The sequence below is a fragment of the Xyrauchen texanus genome, chromosome 4 (genome assembly GCF_025860055.1).
Source record: "Xyrauchen texanus isolate HMW12.3.18 chromosome 4, RBS_HiC_50CHRs, whole genome shotgun sequence".
Lineage (NCBI taxonomy): Eukaryota > Metazoa > Chordata > Actinopteri > Cypriniformes > Catostomidae > Xyrauchen > Xyrauchen texanus.
The window spans coordinates 47,163,369-47,183,730 of NC_068279.1; the positions used below are offsets into that span (position 1 = coordinate 47,163,369).

At 41.9% G+C, this 20,362-nt stretch overlaps 1 protein-coding gene and 1 long non-coding RNA gene across 2 annotated transcripts in view; one reads left to right on the plus strand and one right to left on the minus strand.

Annotated features, from left to right (window-relative positions):
* Window positions 1-1,087: 1,087 nt before the first annotated feature.
* Window positions 1,088-20,362, minus strand: part of LOC127638144 (transmembrane protein 47-like) — a 37,222-nt gene continuing 17,947 nt past the window's right edge. The window contains exon 3 of the mRNA XM_052119530.1: window positions 1,088-2,765. Within this exon, the coding sequence (XP_051975490.1) occupies window positions 2,584-2,765 (182 nt within the window). The 3' untranslated portion in view covers window positions 1,088-2,583. The remainder of the gene's footprint in view (window positions 2,766-20,362) is intronic.
* Window positions 19,602-20,362, plus strand: part of LOC127638167 (uncharacterized) — a 45,344-nt gene continuing 44,583 nt past the window's right edge. Inside the window, exons 1-2 of the long non-coding RNA XR_007969842.1 lie at window positions 19,602-19,672; window positions 19,792-19,872. This is a non-coding gene — a long non-coding RNA (uncharacterized LOC127638167). The remainder of the gene's footprint in view (window positions 19,673-19,791; window positions 19,873-20,362) is intronic.

Genomic DNA, 20,362 nt, shown 5'->3' on the forward strand with positions numbered 1-20,362 from the left:
CGGCCACATTATGCAGGCTTACTGACAAGCGCCATCTCCTTTCAGACATGTTTGCATCGGCTCCAGCATGTTTACCTTCCCCTGTGCTGCAACATGGGAGTCCCGGGTTTATAAAATATACATTCCTCTTATCTGAATTCAAGCCTGTACAGCTGAAAACAACTCCCCTTTGTCCCCCCTCTGTGGACATTTCACTTGGAAAATGGAGCTCACCTGTGCCTATATACCCAACAATACTTACCACTTTGGCCACCAGGGGCAGTGTTTCGAATTTCAGTAAGCACAGAAAGCTAAAGTAAGCTAAAGAAAAGTCAACCTACGGTTTCCGATTTCACTGTGAGATGAGTCTGGATGGTGACACCTCGCTTATGAGACAGACTTGATTTTGGAGAGCTGCTATGATGATTTTTTAATTTTTATCAATTTATGAGGAAGGTGAGCTGCTTACCATTTAGATAGCATTTTCACCTAATATAGCGGACACGTAGAGAAAAATGTAAATTATAAATAAGGAAATAACATACAGTCAGCTGGTCAACTCATAAATGGTGATCAGGACCAGAAACACAAAACAGTCAGATGCTCTAGCTGTAAATAAAACAATAAAAGGCTCTAAATTTGATAAAGGCCTAAAATGCTGATGTTTTTTTTTTGTTTGTTTTTTTAAATAGTCTACCGTATACACTGTTCTTTTGAAGTTCACACAGTACATTTGACTAACATATAATGGTAACACTTTACAAAAAGGTTCCATTAGTTAACATTAATAATGCATTAGGTAATAATGCATCATGAACAAACAATTAACAATGTATTTTTTTACAGCATTTAATATTCTTTGTTAATGTTAGTTGTGGCAGGGCGGAGGGCGGGGCCAGGTCGTGATCCTACACACCCGGTCCCGTATTAGGCTAATTAAGCCACCGTAAACGATCTCTCTCCCCCGCACGATCCTCTGCTGTCGACCTTTATCCCTCACGGTGGCTTAATTAGCCTAATACGGGACCGGGTGTGTAGGATCATGACCCGGCCCCGCCCTCCGCCCTGCCACATTAGTTAATAAAAATACAGTTGTTCATTGTTAGTTCATAGTGTTGTTCACGCAGTAACACACTGACAGTGATTGATGAAATGATGAAATCAGAGACCCTCCCCTCGATATCTGAACAAAAGTCTGCATTTATTTCAACAGTACCTATTATTATTCTTTTAAAATGAAGAAAGGAAACTGATATGTTTAAGCAGTAAAGCTTCAAAAAAGGTCTCCTCCTTTCAAGTCAAGCTTGTATTTCAAAAATCACAAATATCAAACAACATGACCTAAAATATATCCTCTAAATCCAAAATTACGTACTTTCTTAATACTATATAAACACATTAAATAGGTGATATGTCCAATATCAGATAGCGCAACACAAGAAATATACAAAATGCTAAAAGGAACTATCATGCTTCTTTATAAAGGATCTCCCGAGAACTTGTTCCGTGAATGTTTTCCATCCTTGTGAATGGTCAAGGGGCAAACCAAGAGGGCATGGCACATTCCAGTCTCTTTAAATGTCTGTCAGGAATTCTTATATACAGTCCCATCAATCTGAATTCTTGCAGTCTAGTTCACACAGCTGTTCTTCATACTTCATACTGTCCTGATGCTTGTAACACCAGCCCATCATGCTAAATGTAGGTCTAGTGCAACAGAGTAAGAGGCTAAAGAGTGTGCGCTTGTGGATGTGTTTATGAATGAGTCCCAATTCACATATCATCTGTCCTAATATGCAAGATTATACTCAGTGCGTCCAAAATAATAATAAGTTGAAAGATAACTTTGGTGGCGTGCTATCTCCAGTTGATTATCAAAGTGTTCTTCAGATTTTGTGTCAGCATCAACCTTTTTAGGCTAATTCTACCCATTAGATCTTGTGCAACAGAAGAGGAGGCATTTGCAAAGATCCTTGTTTGACTGTCTGTTGCAGAATTTTCTTTTAAATGGTGAACATAACAGTTAAAGTTAAGTGTGTAATTTCCTCCATTGACTTGCATTGTATGGATATATCTCCGTGCATCAAAATATCTCCGTTTGTGTTCCGCAGAAGAAAGTCATAACAGTTTGAGATGGCAGTAAGGTAGGAGAGTAAATGAGAGAATAATCATTTTTGGATAAACTCTTCCTTTAAATGTCAACACAAACAACAAATGCTAGCGCAATGAAGTCTGTGGTATAACGACTTTTAAGTCCTAATACTGCCATACTTTCTTACTACGTACTCAAAAGTATGCACTTTCCCATCACCAGCAAAGTACATAGATTTAGTGCATAATACAAGCATGAAATTGGAACACAACCTATGTTTACATGTGTTGTACGCAGTATGTGAGTGTGTGAAATATGAGATGTACAATATATACAGTATATATTCTTTAAATATGTGTCAGTATGTGAGACTGTTGTCCCTTTCCGATGGAGCATGTCTGAACAGGATTGTGTAGTAGATACTGGTTACTTTTTTGCTGTGACAGCATGTAGTGTTTGAGTGTGTATGTGTATGTGTATGTGTATGTGTATGTGTATATGTATTGAAGCCCTTAGTGCATGGCATCTTCATACATGTCTGTTCTAAGGCATAGCAGTATCCCTCCGCCCAGCATGAAGATGGTGGCACCCCAGCCCAGCCCATAGCCCCAGTTGAACTCGTGGTACGTTTGCAAGACTTTGCCATCGATAAATTTGATTGGGTAGAGCACCAGAGCACAAGCCTGGAGGACCACTGCAAAAGAAAGAGACAAGAAATTAGTATGCACATGTATAATTAAGGAATAAGCAAAGACAGGTACAAAAATAAGGAGTGTTGTTAGGCAAGACGTAAAGCAGAGAGCCTAATCTCTCCTCTTGCTGCTTAAACTTGTGTCTGATGTGGACACGGTATAACTGATGTTTATGGTTGCCAAGCATCTTTGCAGTTTGCTGCATAAAAGTGATTTCAAAAAATAAATATTTAAATTCTCATATCATTTACTCACCCTCATGCATCACAGATGTGTATGACTTTTTTCTGCCAATCACAAATTAAAATTTTTAGAAGGATATCTCAGCTCTGTAGTGAATTGTGACCTGAACTTTGAAGCAAAAATCTCATAAAGGCAACATAAATAATCCATAAAATTCCAGTGGTTTAATTAATGTCTTCAGAAGCGATATGATAGGTGTGGGTGAGAAAACTATCAATACATAAGTCCTTTTTTCATAACAAATCTCCACTCTCACTTTCACTTCAACTTCCATATTCTTCTCCTTTTGTTTTTTGCCAATTTGCACTCTTCATGTATATCGCCACATACTGGTAAGGGCTGGTCAAAGGTGGAGATTTATAGTAAAAAGGGACTAAAATATTGATCCGTTTCTCACACACACCTATCATATCGCTTCTGAAGACATGGATTTAACCACTGGAGTCATAGGGATCACTTTTATGCTACCTGTATGTGCTTTTTGGAGCTTCCAAGGTTTGGACCCTGTTGACTTGCATTGTGTGGACCTACCGAGCTGAGATATTCTTCTAAAAATCATAATTTGTGTTCTGCAGAAGAAAGCAAGTCATTCACATCTGAGATGGCTTTTGATATCCATTTAATATAGAATTAAAATGATGTACTATCAACACATGCAGATTTCAAACATCATCTTTGAATGTTGCTCAATCATTCAGATTTATTAAAGTTAAGATCAGTTCATATAATTTGTGGCATAATGTTGATTAAAAAATAATAATAATAATAATAATAATTTAATAGTGGTTACAGTAAGGCACTTACAATGTAAGTGAATGAGGCCAGTACATACATGCTAAAATACACATAATTTCAAAGGTACAGTATATTCACAAGATTTTAGTGTGATAAAATTGCTTACTAGCCTAAACTTAAAGGGATAGTTCACCTAAAATACAAGATTATTTATCACCCTCATGATGTCCCAGGTGTGTATGACTTTCTTTCTTAACGAGAACACATTTGAAGGAAAATAGAAAAATATCTCAGCTCAGTAGGTCCTTAAAATGCTAGTGAATGGAGAGTTCTCTTTTGAAGTTCCAAAATCACAGACAGTCAGCATAAACGTCATCCATATGACTCCAGTTGTTAAATTAATGTCTTCTAAAGCGACATGATTGCTTTTGGTGTGAAAAAAAGACTAATATTGAAGTAATTTTGAACTATAAACCATCGCTTGTCTAAAGTTAGAATACCGGAAGTACAGGGTTTCATTGCAATGTTGAAAATATCTTTAAACAAATAATGTTAGTAAGTGATGTTATCACACTTAAATCATGTTGACATGTATAATGTTTACATCTTGTGGCTATATGTATTTAGTGTATATTTAGTGTATATATCTGGCCACATTTAATTCCATGTGCATTGCTGTAACAGTGATTTTTTTTGATAAACAATGAGCGAGTCAAAATATTTTTTTTTGTGCTAATCAACAATATGCCATAAACGCTATTGATTAAGCTTAACTTGTACTGAACCCAGCATATTCCTTTAAAATATTGTGATATGTACTATTACAATGATATAAAATTATATATTATATCATAACCTTTGATAAGATTTTGGTCATACAGTCCACCACCCCTTGTCAGAACTACATGTTTTTTAACAGATCTAGTGCTGTCACGATTATGAAATTTGGCTGACGATTAACTATCAAACAAATTATTGCAATTATGACAATTAATTGTCACGATTGTCATAAATTGTCTTTTTTTCCCCCCAATATGGAATGCCCAATTCCCAATGCACTCTAAGTCCTTGTGATGGCGTATTGACTAGCCTCAATCCGGGTGGCGGAGGACGAATCTCAGCTGCCTCCGCGTCTGAGACCGTCAATCCACGCATCTTATCACATGGCTTGTTGAGCGCGTTACCGCGGAGAAATAGTAGCGTGGAGGCTTCATGCTTTCCTCCGTGGCATCCACACACAACTCAGGAAAAATAATGTTTTAAATATCAAAATATTTCAAAATACTTAAAATAAGTCAGTTTTTTGTTAACTTTAGTTTTGGTCAATTTGACATTTACACTTGTTTTTTGAACTCATATATTTTATAATCTTTTTAAAATAACTTTTATACATATTGTATTATATTTATATTATATTTTTATAATATTACGCAATAGTAAAATATTTATTTCCTGATTTCCTCACTTTCACACACTATTTTAATGATCTGATTAAACCCACAAGCCCTTATTTGTCATGAAGCAAATCCTTTGAGGTTTAAATTCATAATTGAATCACTCCACAGAAATAAAGTGTGTGTCTCCTCTTTGTCACTGCGTGTCATTAACAGTGCGTGTATGAACCAGGAACATTTGCCATTACACGATCATTTAAAGTCAAACCATTTTTGCGGGAGTTTGGCGCGAGCCTCTGCTGACAGCAAACGCATCACATCGCTTGACGTGCTCTTCAGGACAGGAGCTGGTTGACGTCCGCGGTGTGGCTCAGTGCAGTGGCGGAGCCAAGAGTTTTTCACAGAGGTTGCTGGGCAGGGGTCAACGATCAGTCTGTGGTGGCACAGAAATCATCTGATGGGGGCGGGGGAGGTGTGGGTGTGGGTGTGGTGGTGGTTGGTGTAGAAAGTGGAGGCGCATGGAGACAAAAACGGAGGTGAAATTGTGCCTAAGACAAAAAATGACCAAAACGGGAATTGCGAGTGGGGTGGCTAATACGGTCATGGTGGCCACGGCACCCCCTAGTTCCGCCCCTGGCTCAGTGATGCTCAGACTCTGCGTTTAACTGAATGACACCCAACCCGCCGTTCATGGGATTCATACAGTATATTCGCTTACAATTCCCTTATTTGGGAATGAAATGTGATTGGAATGTGAAATGTAATCACGGTTGTCTCAAATAACCACGGTCAGACAGTCATTTAATAACTGCGACAGGCCTAAACAGGCCCATGCAAAAATTATGAACGGAATAAATAAAAAACTAACTAGATAACTACTGAAAACACTAAGGAAATCCATTACATTAAATAAATATACAGGAAAAAGCATTAAAAGGTCTCAGACCTCCAAGCAATGGCTTTTAAGTTAGCAGGTCTCTCTGTGTAAAAGACAAAATCATGAGAGAAATCGTGCATGCTGTCAGGTTGCAGGCACTGGCCTAGTATGTGTATTAGAGCTGACACAAAGTCTCATTCCCTAAGGTTTTCATCACACTCTTGCTTCTTTCAGCGAGACTAAAACGGCTTCTTGTTGTTGCTGCGTAATACAGCTCTCGGTGTGCTCATGTGAATATTCAAATACAAACACAGCCCAATACCTTTACGCTCAGAATAACACACTGCTTTGGAATCAGCCAGTAAGACAGCTTGACAGTTCTGCACCATTAGACTGCATTATGCAGCCATTATGACAGTGTATCACAGTGGAATTCTCAAAGCTGTCATGATTCCTGGTAACAGATTTCAGCAGCATTCTTTGATGGAGTTGAGGTGGGGTGCACATTCCAGACAATCCAAGCTAAATAAACTGGAATGATCCTATTCCAGAGTATAGCATCAGACTTCACAACTATGGACCACACACAGTCACAGTCACTGACTGTCTGGTGCATATTGCACAGTGTGGCAGCGAGGCGTGGTCAAGCGCCCGTCCGGGAGAGAAAAGCGGTAAGGGCGCTCACACCTGAGCTAAATTATGTCTAACACCTGTCTCTAATTGCAGTAGCATGAGGAGAGCGGATAAAAGCCAGCAGCCACAGAGCATCGGGAGGCTGACAACACGGCAGAGAATACGTGTGTGTGTGAAGAAAATTTAATTAATTGACAGAAAAATAAAGCTTACCCCTTAAGCTGACGTCTGTTTCCGTCCCTTCCTTGGTCCGCTTTACACTGGTGCCGAAACCCGGGAATAGAAGGAACACCTTCTTTTTTGTGTTCCAAGTTATGGAACAGAGTTGCCCCATAGAGTCCTCCCAGCTGGCGGAAGTCCTCCAGTCCCTCGCTACTCTCCATCAAGGCCACCAACAATCCCTGCTTGAGCTCCGGCAGGATCAAGATCGACGTTTTTTCGAGATCATGCGGGCTCAGGCAGAGGACTGACTCGCTATCCGGAGCCTCCTCAGCCAGGAGACTGCGTCGGCCCCAGCCGCGACCCCGGACACCCACGCTACGCTACCCCCGCCCACGTTACAGAAGATGGGGGCAGCAGATGATCCTGAGGCCTTCCTCGACTTGTTCGAGTGGACGGCAGAAATCTGGGGCTGGCCGCCCGAACAGTGGGCAGTCCGCCTAATCCCTCTCCTGTCCGGGGAAGCCCAACTCGCGGCACAACAACTGCCGGCGACAAACCTCCTGGCTTATGCTGACCTGAAGAGGGCCATACTGCAACGGGTCGGTCGGAGCCCGGAAGAGAATCGCCAACTCTTCCGGAGCATGAAGCTAGAGAAGTCCGATCGCCCGTTCGCGTTTGCTCAACGGCTCCGGGACGCCTGTCGGCGGTGGCTGCTCGCGGGGGACCGCGACGTCGAGGAAGTCATCGATCAGGTGGTGCTGGAGCAGTTCGCGCAACGGCTGCCCAGGAGAACGGCGGAGTGGGTCCAGTGCCACCGCCCGGCGTCGCTGGAGGAAGCCGTACAACTCGCGGAGGACCACATGGCGGCGATTCCAAGGGCGGATGAGCCCTCTCTCTCTTTCTCCCCTTCCCCTGTGTCTTCCCCTGTTTTTTTCCCCTCCCCTCTTCCCTCTCGCTCTGCTCTCTCCCCAGGGTCCGTGCCTGCCCCCCGCAGGCGTGGAGGATTTGTGAGACCAACTTCCCGGCCGTGGGAGAAACCGCCTACCCCTTCCCCGTCCTTCAGCCGCTCTCCTCCTCAGGTGGGGGCGCCCGCCAGCACGGGTGCGGCCGTGGCGCCTGGGCCGGTCTGCTGGAGGTGCGGAGACCCGGACCACTTCCGGGATCAGTGTCCGCTGATGGAAATAGGGACGGTGGTGCGGGTCTCCGACGTCCCGCAGGCTGCCCCCGATCGGGCTGGAGCGTACCGTATTCCGGTAAGGATCCAAGGGGGTACATACCAAGCATTGTTGGATACCGGCTGTAACCAGACCACCATCCACCAACGCTTGGTTCAACCCGGGGCTTTGGGTTTAGCTAAACTGGTGAGGGTGAGGTGTGTGCATGGGGATGTTCACAAGTATCCCATGGTGACTTTGACGATTAAATTCAGGGGAAAAAACCATAGTGTGGAGGCAGCGGTTAGTTCCCGCCTCACCCATCCGCTAATCTTGGGTACTGATTGGCCGAATTTCAAAGATATTTTAGAGGGTATTTGTGCGGATGGGTCCTGCATAAAGAGGTGTGTGGTGTGCGATGCTTTGGCAGGGGAGGCGGAGCCAGGGCCGTCCTCGGCTGCTCGGAATGACGAGGGAAGGGGTGAGGTGGCCGCCCCTCCTCTCAGGGAATTCCCTGAGGGGGACTTCCCTCTAGAGCAGTCGCGGGACGAAACCCTTAAACATGCTCTTGACCAAGTGAAAGTAATTGATGGTCAACAGCTCCGGCCGGGCATCGCCATTGCATACCCATATTTTTCGCTTATTAAAGATCGGTTGTACAGAGTGACGCAGAACGCTCAAACAAAGGAGGAAGTGACACAATTGTTGATTCCACGAAGCCGCCGGGAAATGATTTTCCAGGCGGCTCACTATAATCCTATGGCCGGTCACCTAGGGGAAAGAAAGACACTTCTCCGTCTAATAGCCCGTTTCTATTGGCCGGGCATTGGCGGCGACGTCCGCAGGTGGTGTGCGGCGTGCCGCGAATGTCAACTCGTAAACCCACCGGCCACCCCAAAAGCGCCATTGCGCCCCTTCCATTGATCGAGGTTCCCTTTGAAAGAATTGGAATGGACCTCTTCGGGCCATTAGCACGGACGGCACGCGGACATCGCTTTGTGTTAGTCCTGATGGATTACGCAACGCGATATCCGGAAGCAGTGCCTTTGAGCAACATCTCAGCACGTAGTGTTGCAGGGGCACTCTTCAAGATAATCTCCCGGGTGGGGGTTCCGAAAGAAATCCTCACCGACCAAGGCACTACTTTTATGTCACGAACACTTCACAAACTTTACGAACTTTTGGGCATTAAGTCGATTCGCACTAGTGTGTACCATCCTCAGACAGATGGACTGGTGGAAGATGCTCAAAAAATTATTCGTAAATTCGTGCACGAAGACGCTAGGAATTGGGATAAGTGGCTGGACCCTCTGTTATTCGCAGTACGAGAGGTCCCGCAAGCCTCCACGGGGTTCTCCCCATTTGAGCTGTTGTATGGGCGACGCCCACGCGGGGTGCTCGACGTCATCTGCGAAGCTTGGGAGGATGGACCTTCCAATAGTAAAAATGAAATTCAATACGTTCTTGATCTTAGAGCAAAACTCCACACACTGGGGAAATTAACACAGGAGAATTTGCTCCAGGCTCAAGAACGCCAATGCCGGCTGTATGACAGGGGTGCTCAGCTACGGGAATTTGCACCGGGAGATAAAGTGCTTGTGTTACTCCCAACATCGAGCTCTAAATTACTCGCCAAGTGGCAAGGACCTTTTGAGGTCACACGACGAGTAGGGGAGCTCGATTATGAGGTTAAACGTACCGATAGAGGGGGCACGCGGCAAATATATCACCTCAACCTCCTGAAATTGTGGAGAGAAGAGGCGGCCTCTGTGACGTTGGCAACAGTAGTTCCGGAGAGGGCGGAACTCGGACCGGAGGTAAACAAAGCCCGCAATCTCAACATCCCGGTTCCTTGTGAAGACCACCTCTCACCGCGCCAACTCGCAGAGGTTTCTGAATTACAAGAGGAGTTTGCGGATGTGTTTTCTCCTCTACCGGGCCGCACAAACATCATACATCACCACATCGAGACCGAGCCGGGCGTGGTGGTACGTTGCCACCCCTATCGCTTGCCCGGACATAAAAAGAAAGTAGTTCGAGAAGAATTGGACGCGATGCTTGAGATGGGAGTAATAGAAGAATCCCACAGCGATTGGTCCAGCCCGGTCGTCCTTGTTCCCAAGAGCGACGGGTCTGTACGATTCTGTGTGGATTATAGAAAAGTCAATGCGGTGTCTAAATTTGACGCGTACCCAATGCCACGTGTTGATGAACTGCTCGATCGGTTAGGTACGGCTCGATTTTACTCGACCTTTGATCTAACGAAGGGTTATTGGCAGATCCCCTTGACACCAATATCCCGTGAAAAAACGGCCTTCACCACGCCGTTCGGTTTACACCAATTCGTGACGTTTCCTTTCGGTTTGTTCGGGGCACCGGCCACGTTTCAGTGTCTCATGGATAGGATCCTCAGACCGCATACTGCTTACGCCGCTGCCTATCTAGACGACATCATTATTTATAGTAATGATTGGCAGCGGCACATGCAACATCTGAGGGCCGTCCTGAGATCGCTGCGGCGGGCGGGGCTCACGGCAAACCCGAAAAAGTGCGCGGTTGGGCGTGTGGAGGTACGGTATCTGGGGTTCCACTTGGGTCATGGCCAGGTGCGTCCCCAAATTGACAAGACCGCGGCGATTGCGACTTGCCCTAGACCCAAGACCAAAAAGGGGGTGAGGCAGTTCCTGGGGCTGGCTGGCTATTACAGAAGATTTGTGCCTAACTATTCGGATATCACCAGCCCGCTGACTGACCTCACTAAAAAGGGGGCTCCAGATCCAGTCCAATGGTCAGAGCAGTGCCAACAGGCGTTTACACAGATTAAAGCTGCACTTTGTGGGGGGCCGCTTTTGCATGCACCTGACTTCTCTCTCCCTTTTGTATTGCAGACGGACGCTTCAGGCAGAGGGCTGGGGGCCATATTCTCGCAGGTGGTGGAGGGAGAGGAGCGCCCGGTGCTGTACATTAGCCGGAAGCTCTCCTTGAGGGAGACTAAGTACAGCACCGTAGAGGAGGAGTGTCTGGCCATCAAGTGGGCGGTCCTCACCCTCCGATACTACCTGCTGGGGCGGGCCTTCACCCTCTGCTCGGATCATGCCCCACTGCAGTGGCTCCACCGCATGAAAGATACTAACGCCCGGATCACCCGTTGGTATCTGGCCCTCCAGCCTTTTAAGTTCAAGGTGGTCCACAGACTGGGGGTGCAGATGGCTGCCGCTGACTTCCTCTCCAGAAATGGGGGGGAGTGGTAGGCAGGCCGGATGACGCCCCGGCCTGAGTCGGGCGGTGGGGGTATGTGGCAGCAGGGGCGTGGTCAAGCGCCCGTCCGGGAGAGAAAAGCGGTAAGGGCGCTCACACCTGAGCTAAATTATGTCTAACACCTGTCTCTAATTGCAGTAGCGTGAGGAGAGCGGATAAAAGCCAGCAGCCACAGAGCATCGGGAGGCTGACAACACGGCAGAGAATACGTGTGTGTGTGAAGAAAATTAAATTAATTGACAGAAAAATAAAGCTTACCCCTTAAGCTGACGTCTATTTCCGTCCCTTCCTTGGTCCGCTTTACACACAGAAAAAGGGAAAGTGCTAGCCAATGGACCTTAGTACGATGCAGTGCTGGGCAAGCTACTCCAAAAATGTAGCTAGCTAAGCTATCATCTACTCAATATAGAAATTAGTTAAAATGTATGTATACATTTGTGGACAGTGAGACTAAGATGTGACATTTTAAATAATACCAAGCTAAAGAAAGTCAAAATTTTTAATCATATTGTTTATGTTTCCAGGAGTGCTGGTTATTCATGTATTTGAAACGTTACAGACATTACAGCTGATTTTCTGTAAAGCTGCTTTGGAATAATGTGTATTGGGAAAAGCACTTTATACAAATACAAATTATTTGACTTGATTTAAGTTACAAAGTTTTTTTCTACTTTGGCAACAAAATCTCAATGTTCTCTCTTTGCACAGTCATACAAACGAGTTGTAGCCAATCAGAAATTAGCATCATTAATTCTGATACAAGTAATGTCCAGCATCATCCAATCACTGCCAACTATGTTAAAATAAAATTAGACATGATACATTCTGAATCTATGTACTGATTACATTATCCCATGTCTGCCAAACATGTTGAGTTGTCCAGGCATCATCTGCAGCCTGAAACTGAACTAAGGTCGGATGTTAGGAGTGAATGTACTTGGCTGTATAGGAAAGCTATAGGATGCTCCCTTGCTCCCTATTTAGAGAATGACTTAACCTTCAGTGTGCTGTCTGTCTGTCTGTACTGGTCTCCAAAAAATTCTAAATGCACCTTTTTTCATCCTAACTCTATATAAAGCCTCTGAAAGCAACATTTGTCAGCTTTTGGATGAACCCATTGATTCTCAACAGTGAATATAGGATTTCTAAAGAAAAATAGTGCTGAAGTACAAAATAGTGTACACTGAGTTTAGCAGCGTGGCGTTTCACAACAAATCGCTCAGATGTTCAAAATGGCATATTGGATGAAACTAGAGACTCTAATATTTAGACTCAAACAGGTTTGAATGTAAAAACGTAATGAGGTTTCTTACCAGACAAACTCCACTGTGATCGCTGCCGTGCTATTTTGTCACATGACTGTGTACGTCAAAGGTTTAACCATTTACTGACAGCCCAGAGTCTTCTGAGCTGAGATCAGTCAGTTTAAATGCATTTAAATTATTTGTTGCATATAGTGAAGCCAAAATACAACGTCCATGCATGTGTACGCTGGGAAGCACGAGGTTAAAGCAATTCAAAGGGTACCACAGTACTTTGGTTACTTTGATATATGGTTACCATATTCATAAACTATTCCATTTACATCAAGGTAATTCAAAGAATACCATTGTACTATCATAGTTTTTTGCCAGGCCTATATGATTACCTTATTCACATATCATTGTATTGGTGCGTCCATGTAGTAAATGTCCAAAAAACATGGTAATACCATGGTACTTTTTTGATGTTTTCGTGTTGACTACAAAGTGTTTTGATACTCTTTTGGTTGGAAAATGTCTTTACCTGCAGTAGCAATTCACAAGCTGCACACGTGTTGATCTTAAAAAATACAAAAAACACTTCATCACTGGCAAACCATAGGACACATTTGCAGGTTTGGTTTCCATTGACTGTAAATAATTATCCTCTGCAACCAGTGTTATCTTTGCTTTCCCTGTTTTAAAATATGTTAGCGTTTTAGCAAAAGGGAACCCAAATGGTTCAGCAGCGCATGCGTGAGCATTCTGAGCCATCATGATTGAATCGCCAGCATGATGTAGCGGTGTAGATTTTGTCAAAGCTTTGCTGCTACCTAATCAAAAGTATAGCTCCGCTACTGAAAAGCTACTTCACTTAAAAACTAGCAAAGCTACGACCTCGCTATAGACTACTGCCCATCACACGTCAGATGGCATATTTAATTTGATCAAAATGAAAACAAGGCTGTCACGGATACATGTACAGCTCTCATTCAATGGATTGTAGTGTTGTGTACCTTGGTGTTGATCATTAAATTGGCGAAACATTGAAAATATTCCCAAAAGTGGACAAAAAACGAATTTGAGATGTGAAAATTAGACCTTAAAGTCACATAGTTTAAGAAAGTGCTGAAGTGTGTATTCTGCTCACTAGTGTCACCAAAGGGAATTGCAAAACTAAGCGTTAGTGCCGATAGTCCCACGCCAAACTCACACCACTGGTTAAGACAACAAGCGCTTTTCCACCATCAAGCTGAATGGTTCTAAGCATGGTTCGGCACGGTACAATTACAAAACATAATGGTACCGCCAACACAAAGGTAACTCAGTTGTTTAGGTAGCTGGTCAAGTTTGCAAATGTTTGGGTGAAGTTTATAAAAATAAGTGTATGTCACACTAGTTCCAATGTTTATCTCTCATGGCGTCACCAACAGCCATATTTGTTATGTAAATTAGAATCCTGATTTAGCAAAAGAAACTGAAAAAAAAGAAAAGCGGTTAATGTTGTTTGTCTCTCTGGAAGGGTCGATCAAACAAACCTATTTGTAGGCTTTGTTATAGTAAACACCTAAATTGTTACTCATTGTCACTCACATGTCATTTGTCACTTGTACCTCAGCAGTTCCTTAGCTGAAATGTCCACTGTGTGTAAAATGTTCCCCTATACAAATATGATTTATTCTCTGAGTTTAAAATCAACAAAACTGTCCGGGGCCTGGGTAGCTCAGCAAGTAAAGACGCATCCAGGGCGTGCTGAGTGACTCCAGTCAGGCTTCCCAAGCAATCAATTGGCCCGGTTGCTAGGGTGGGTAGAGTCACGTTGGGCTAACCTCCTTGTGGTCGCTATAATGTGGTTCTCACTCTTGGTGGGGCCCGTGGTGAGTTGTGTGTGAATGCCGCAGAGAATAGCATGAGCCTCCACACACACTAGGTCTCCGCTGTAACGCGCTCAACAAGCCACATGATCAGACGTGCGGATTGCCAGTCTCAGACGCGGAGACAACTATGTCCCTACCCTCAATCTTAAACCTACACCTAGTCGATAGTGGCATAAAAGCAAACGTGTGAAAAACACAATTGCTGTGGCAACCACGTCATTTTGTGACACTTTTGCTCTGGTGTTGACTCGCCAAAGTGCAGTGGCCAATGTAGTTGGTTACGCCATTCAGACGTTAAAACGTATGGCCTTACAAGTCATGAGCTAAGGAAAAAGTGTTTTGATGGCATAAGATAGCATTGTGTGAGGAACGGGGTGAAAAGTGTGTGTGTTTATGAACAGATAATCTGCTGTATTACTCGTAATTAGTGTGAAAGGGAATAAAAGTCATTGTTGTTGTAGCGCCTCTAGTGTTCATTTCACCAGGAAACTGCTGCAATATGTGAAACAAGCCACATGAAACAAGCCACATGAGACAATGTCATTTTGCAAAAATATGGGAAATGTAACGTGATTCTATGAGACCAGGTGGCATAAATTAAACACTCTGTGTTCCTCTGAAAAATATTTAATCTGGTATGTACTAACTAGGGTGAAACCGCAAGAGACCAGTGGAGAACAGTAAGTCTGCAATTCATTTATAGGTGTCTGTTATCTAAATGGATATCAGTATAGCTCCCTAATGTAATAACAAAGAAAGTGAATAGAGAGATCAGTATCAACCTTGTGAGGATATTTACCTAGCATTTCATTACAGAACAGGATATTACAGGTCAACATCACTTCCCTTACTGAACGCATGGAATGCTCAGTCTGAATGAAACACATTCTTGTGTTTGTGACGCCTTCCCTCCAGAAATATACACACATTTTGAACATTCAATCACATCCTGATTTTCCAAAAATGGAAAGGACATGGTCCAGATATCCGACACTACCGTCAACACTTTGTGACCAAATCTTTTCTAAGGGTCTGTTCAGACTGAATGCGTTTTTGCAGTTAAAAAAAAACTAGATATGAAGCAACAAATATAACAGACACAGATGAATTTTAACTCAACACGGTGCTTATAATTGTGGCATTTTTGCACGAGAGACATGGCAATGAGTTTTCTCTAGTGCATGTTTACAGTGCAGACCGACACAAAAATTCCCAACCTATGGCCACCAGAATTAAAAAAAGTGTACATTTGTAGTACGCATACGCAAAATCACATTTTCAAAATCAACTAGTTGGAGGGTTGTCTGAACAAATAGTCGACCTACAAGTATTAAAGGGATAGTTGACCCAAAAATGTTTATTCGCTCATCATTTGCTCACCCTCATGCCATCCCATATGTTTTTGACTTTCTTTCTTCTGCAGAACACAAATGAAGATTTTTAGAAGAATGTTTCAGCTCTGTAGATCCCCACAATGCAAGTCAACAGGGTCCAAACCTTTGAAGCTCCGAAAAGCACATAAAGGCAGCATAAAAGTAATCCGTAAGACTCCAGTGATATAATCCATGTCTTCTGAAGAGATATGATAGGTGTGGGTGCAAATATTATTCAATATATAAGTCTTTTTTTAAATATAAATCTCCACTCTTACTTTCATATTCTATTTATCGCCACCAACTGGGCAGGATAATTCATAATAAAAATGACTTAAATATTGATCTGTTTCTCACCCATAGCTATCATATCTCTTCAGAAGACATGGATTATATCACTGGAGTCTTATTGATTACTTTTATTCTGCCTTTATTTGCTCTTTGGAGCTTCAAAGTTCTGATCACCATTCACTTTCATTGTGAGAACTAACAGAGCTGAAATATCCTTCTAAAAATATTCATTTGTGTTCTACAGAAGAAAGTAATACACATGATTCTCTCAGTAAATGATGGGACAATCTTACATTTTTTGGGTGAACTATCCCTTTAAAAAAGCCTTGTCATATAAGGCTGGTCTCAGGTTCAACATGATCAGAAGCGTATCTTAGGAGGTGTTTATATAACGCGCTCGTGCATTAAAAAACTGCTAGATGGAGTGCAACTGAATGGAACAGAATGCAGGACTAACGAGACGCGTTTTATAAAATCAGGCCAATTTCTCACTCAGTCTCTTTAAAAATAGAGGAGACATGACGCAACGACCAAAGATGTCTGTCTATATGTATATGGCTAAAAGCATAACATTAAATTAAAGTAACGCTGCTTTCCATAAAAGTATTAACTGTTGATCGGCTCAACCTGTCTATAACCACCCAATGCATCTGCAGTCATTATAGTCTTGCAGAGCCATCATTTTATTCTTGGAAGTTGAAAGACAGACTTCTGGCACTCTATTTCATTTTCCAAGTAGGAAATTGCAAATTCCAGCTTTCCAAATTGAATAATACACATCAAAGATGACTGTTTCCTTCCAACAGAACGCATGAATCTGTGTCTGCATCAGAGAGTACGTACGTTTGCAAGACCATTAAAAAAAAGAAACTGCTGCCTTTCTTTTCTAAACAGTAACATTCACAGGCCCATGGGAACACACACACACACACACACACACACACACACACACACACACACACACACACACACACACACACACACACACACACACACACACACACACACACACAAACACTTTTTAATGACCCTTCCTGCTTGGCTCCATAAGGGGACTTTTATCCACATACAATCTGAAGGTCATTACAGCTTGGAAAGGAAACACCAGCTATACATTATGCACCCATACACATATTAGGGTTGGATGGCACAACCAAAATCTTATATATCACAACATGGTATGAGCAATTTTGTATCACCGTAATGGTTATTTCTAACTTATGTTTGGTGGAAATACAATTGCTTACATAGTTAATGATGGCTATTTTGTATAATCATTTGAATTCAGTACTTTACAAATGAAAGGTCATGGGTTATTCCATGTCAAATCAACAAAAATGTCATAAACTTCACCAGCAATTTTTTTTTATTTTGTTAATACTTTTTCAGGAGAAAGATAAACATAAATGATGATGCAATCCAGCAGAAAAATGATAATTTTCACCTATGATTTGGAGAAAAGGTGGCAGCATCATTATTTTATTTTAACACAGGTCTACTAAAAGCAGTTGACTTCAGCACCACTTGTTTGTTGCATTATATGCCAATGATGTGAGTCCAAAAATGGAACTATAAGTCCAGAAGTATTAAAGATATCTTGATATCTTTTTAGATTTTGGTTCAGAATTGTCATATTGTTGTCAGATATCCAGAAGAACATCTAATATACTGTATACACACTGTGATTGCACATCAATTGAAATCAGCTATAGATGCCACGATGGAAATTCAGAGGGACTTCCACAGTGGGACTGAACCACGTTTCAACTTGCATGCTGAATTTGTTTCAGTCCAGACAGATTTACCGTCAAATGACTGAGCCAAAACTACTGAGATTAAATCCATCTACAATTCATTCATTCATCCATCTGTTCTCCTGTTTTTCTAGAAAGCTGTGAGTATGTGTGGGAAAAACTGTCTGAGATTTGACTTACATAAGAGGAAATATGTCTTATGTAATGACAAGAGAGCGAGAAGTTGTATGAAGAATGAAGCAGAGATCCAGTAACCGCTGTTGCAAGGGCATGTGTATTAAAGGGATAGTTCATCCACAAATTAAAATTCATAAATTTACTCACCCTCATATCATCCTAGATGAGAAGGACTTTCCTTCTTCTGCAGAACACAAATTAAGATTTTTAGAAGAATATTTAGCTCTGTTGGTTTATAGTAAAAAAGGACTTGAATATTTATCTGTTTCTCACCAAAAACCTATCATATCGCTTCTGAAGACACGGATTAAACCACTGGACTCTTATGGATTACTTTTATGCTGCCTTTATGTGATTTTTGAAGATTCAAATTTCTGGCCACCATTCACTTCCATTTTATGGACCTGCAGAGCTAAAATATTCTTCTAAAAATCATAATTTGTGTTCTGCAGAAGAAAGAAAGTCATACACATCTGGAATGGCATGAGGATGCGTAAATGATGAGAGAATGTTCATTTTTGGGGGAACAATTCCTTTAATAGTAAAGGTGGTGGCACTGCACTGACAACCGCTGTACTCCGGGCCCAAAATTAATACTCACCAACAGCCAAATAAATAAAACAGCCAGCAAACAAACCATAATTGGCCAGCTGACAGATAGCATTAAGGAATCGCAACATAATGCACCGTTTATGTACAATGTTGGGGAAACTACTTTGAAACTTAATCTGCCTGGGCTACAAGCTACTCATAATTTAAGGTAATTAAACTACAGTCAAGCTGCTCTCTTGAAAGAGTAGTTAACTACACTAAACATTACTAACACAAATGAAACTAACTACATTGAAGCCACTTAAAGAGTCAATTTTTTTAGATTAAAACTAAACGACATACAGTATGATATGGATGGCATAATTAATTTTTTACAATCAGAGCAATATTTATCTAGTACAAAGCAACGAGTACCTTGATTTAGGTTTCAGCACTAAACTTAACATATACATTTATGCTATGTAACAAAAAAACAACATAATTTGTAATGGATTTATTAATGCTTAAAATGATGCGCATGTACTGATTTTTAACGTTTAATACAAATTTATAATACAATTGATATTGTTGCAATGTGCCATTTGGGGTGGGTTTTTCTGAGATTATAACAATCATATACCATGTACGACTTTACAGAAAACACATGGAAAAAATAGTGAACATTGCAACCCAGTACCTTGTAAACATGACTTTGATTCCACGCAGACTGATGTAAAAAGCCTATGTGCCCTTAACTGCAAGTGTTTTAAAGCCAGCATTAAAAAAGACAATCAGATTATCGCATATTATATCAAGAAAGTGGTTTCCAATTTTGTGTGCATTCTGCATAAGGCAACAAGTAAATGGGCTATGAGTATACAAATGGTCTGTGCAGTTTCATATAAGAGACTGGCTTGAATATCATCCTGCGAGGTTTACAGCAAATATTCAAGGGGCAAACTGCAAACTACATATTGTGACTGTACTCTGCTAGCCTTCTGCTGTACTATTAGTGAGTGTGACAGCCAGCTGGTCTCAGATCAGAGCTTTCTGCCATTTGCCACTGTGCCATCCACTCATAGTTATGATAAAACTAAAGAAAGTTCTAGAACAGCACGTGATTCCTCACATGGTCGCAAGCACACGCACACACAAGCTTGTGTGGGTTTCATGGGAGCATATTTGATGTACAGTCGACTATTTCTGAAGGTAATTTTCCGGCATTAGAAGTCAAAGTCACAGGAGACGTTGCTCAAGGCACATCACAAGCTGTTTTAAAATCCTTAACCTCTCTATTCTCTCTATCTCTCCACTGCACTTTCATAAAGGGATAATCCTCACACACAGAGCTTGCTGACGGCTACGGCAGACGGTATGAGTGAGGAGAGAAGAGTAGCGGGTGCTTTTTGGTGAGAAAACATATTTCTACTCTCATTAAGAGTGTGGATCGTCAGAGAAAAAGAGAGTGCAATTTCTCTCACATCCACACTCTCTTCAACCCTCAAGTTCTGTTTTGGGTATAAGAGACAAGAAGGTACTTGTAATAGCTCAGGAAATTAATAAAGAAATAAATACATGTAGGAATATTTATAGGTTAAAAATTATAACTCAGTCATCATTTACTCATCCTCTATTGTTCCAAACCCACTCTGAATGTTGGAGTAAATATAGCAGAACATATTAAGTAAATTCTACATTTGTAGTCAATATAAGTAAATATGATTAATGGTTGATAGTCATCTTTACAATGAGTCATCATGTAGCAGTCCTTCAGTAGAAAACCTTGTCATATTTATTTGTACATTTTACTTAACGTTGATTTAGACAATTTAAATTTAATTATGTTGTTACATTTGATAACACAATTAATGCCGTGTATGCTTTTTCACTTCCTTAAAC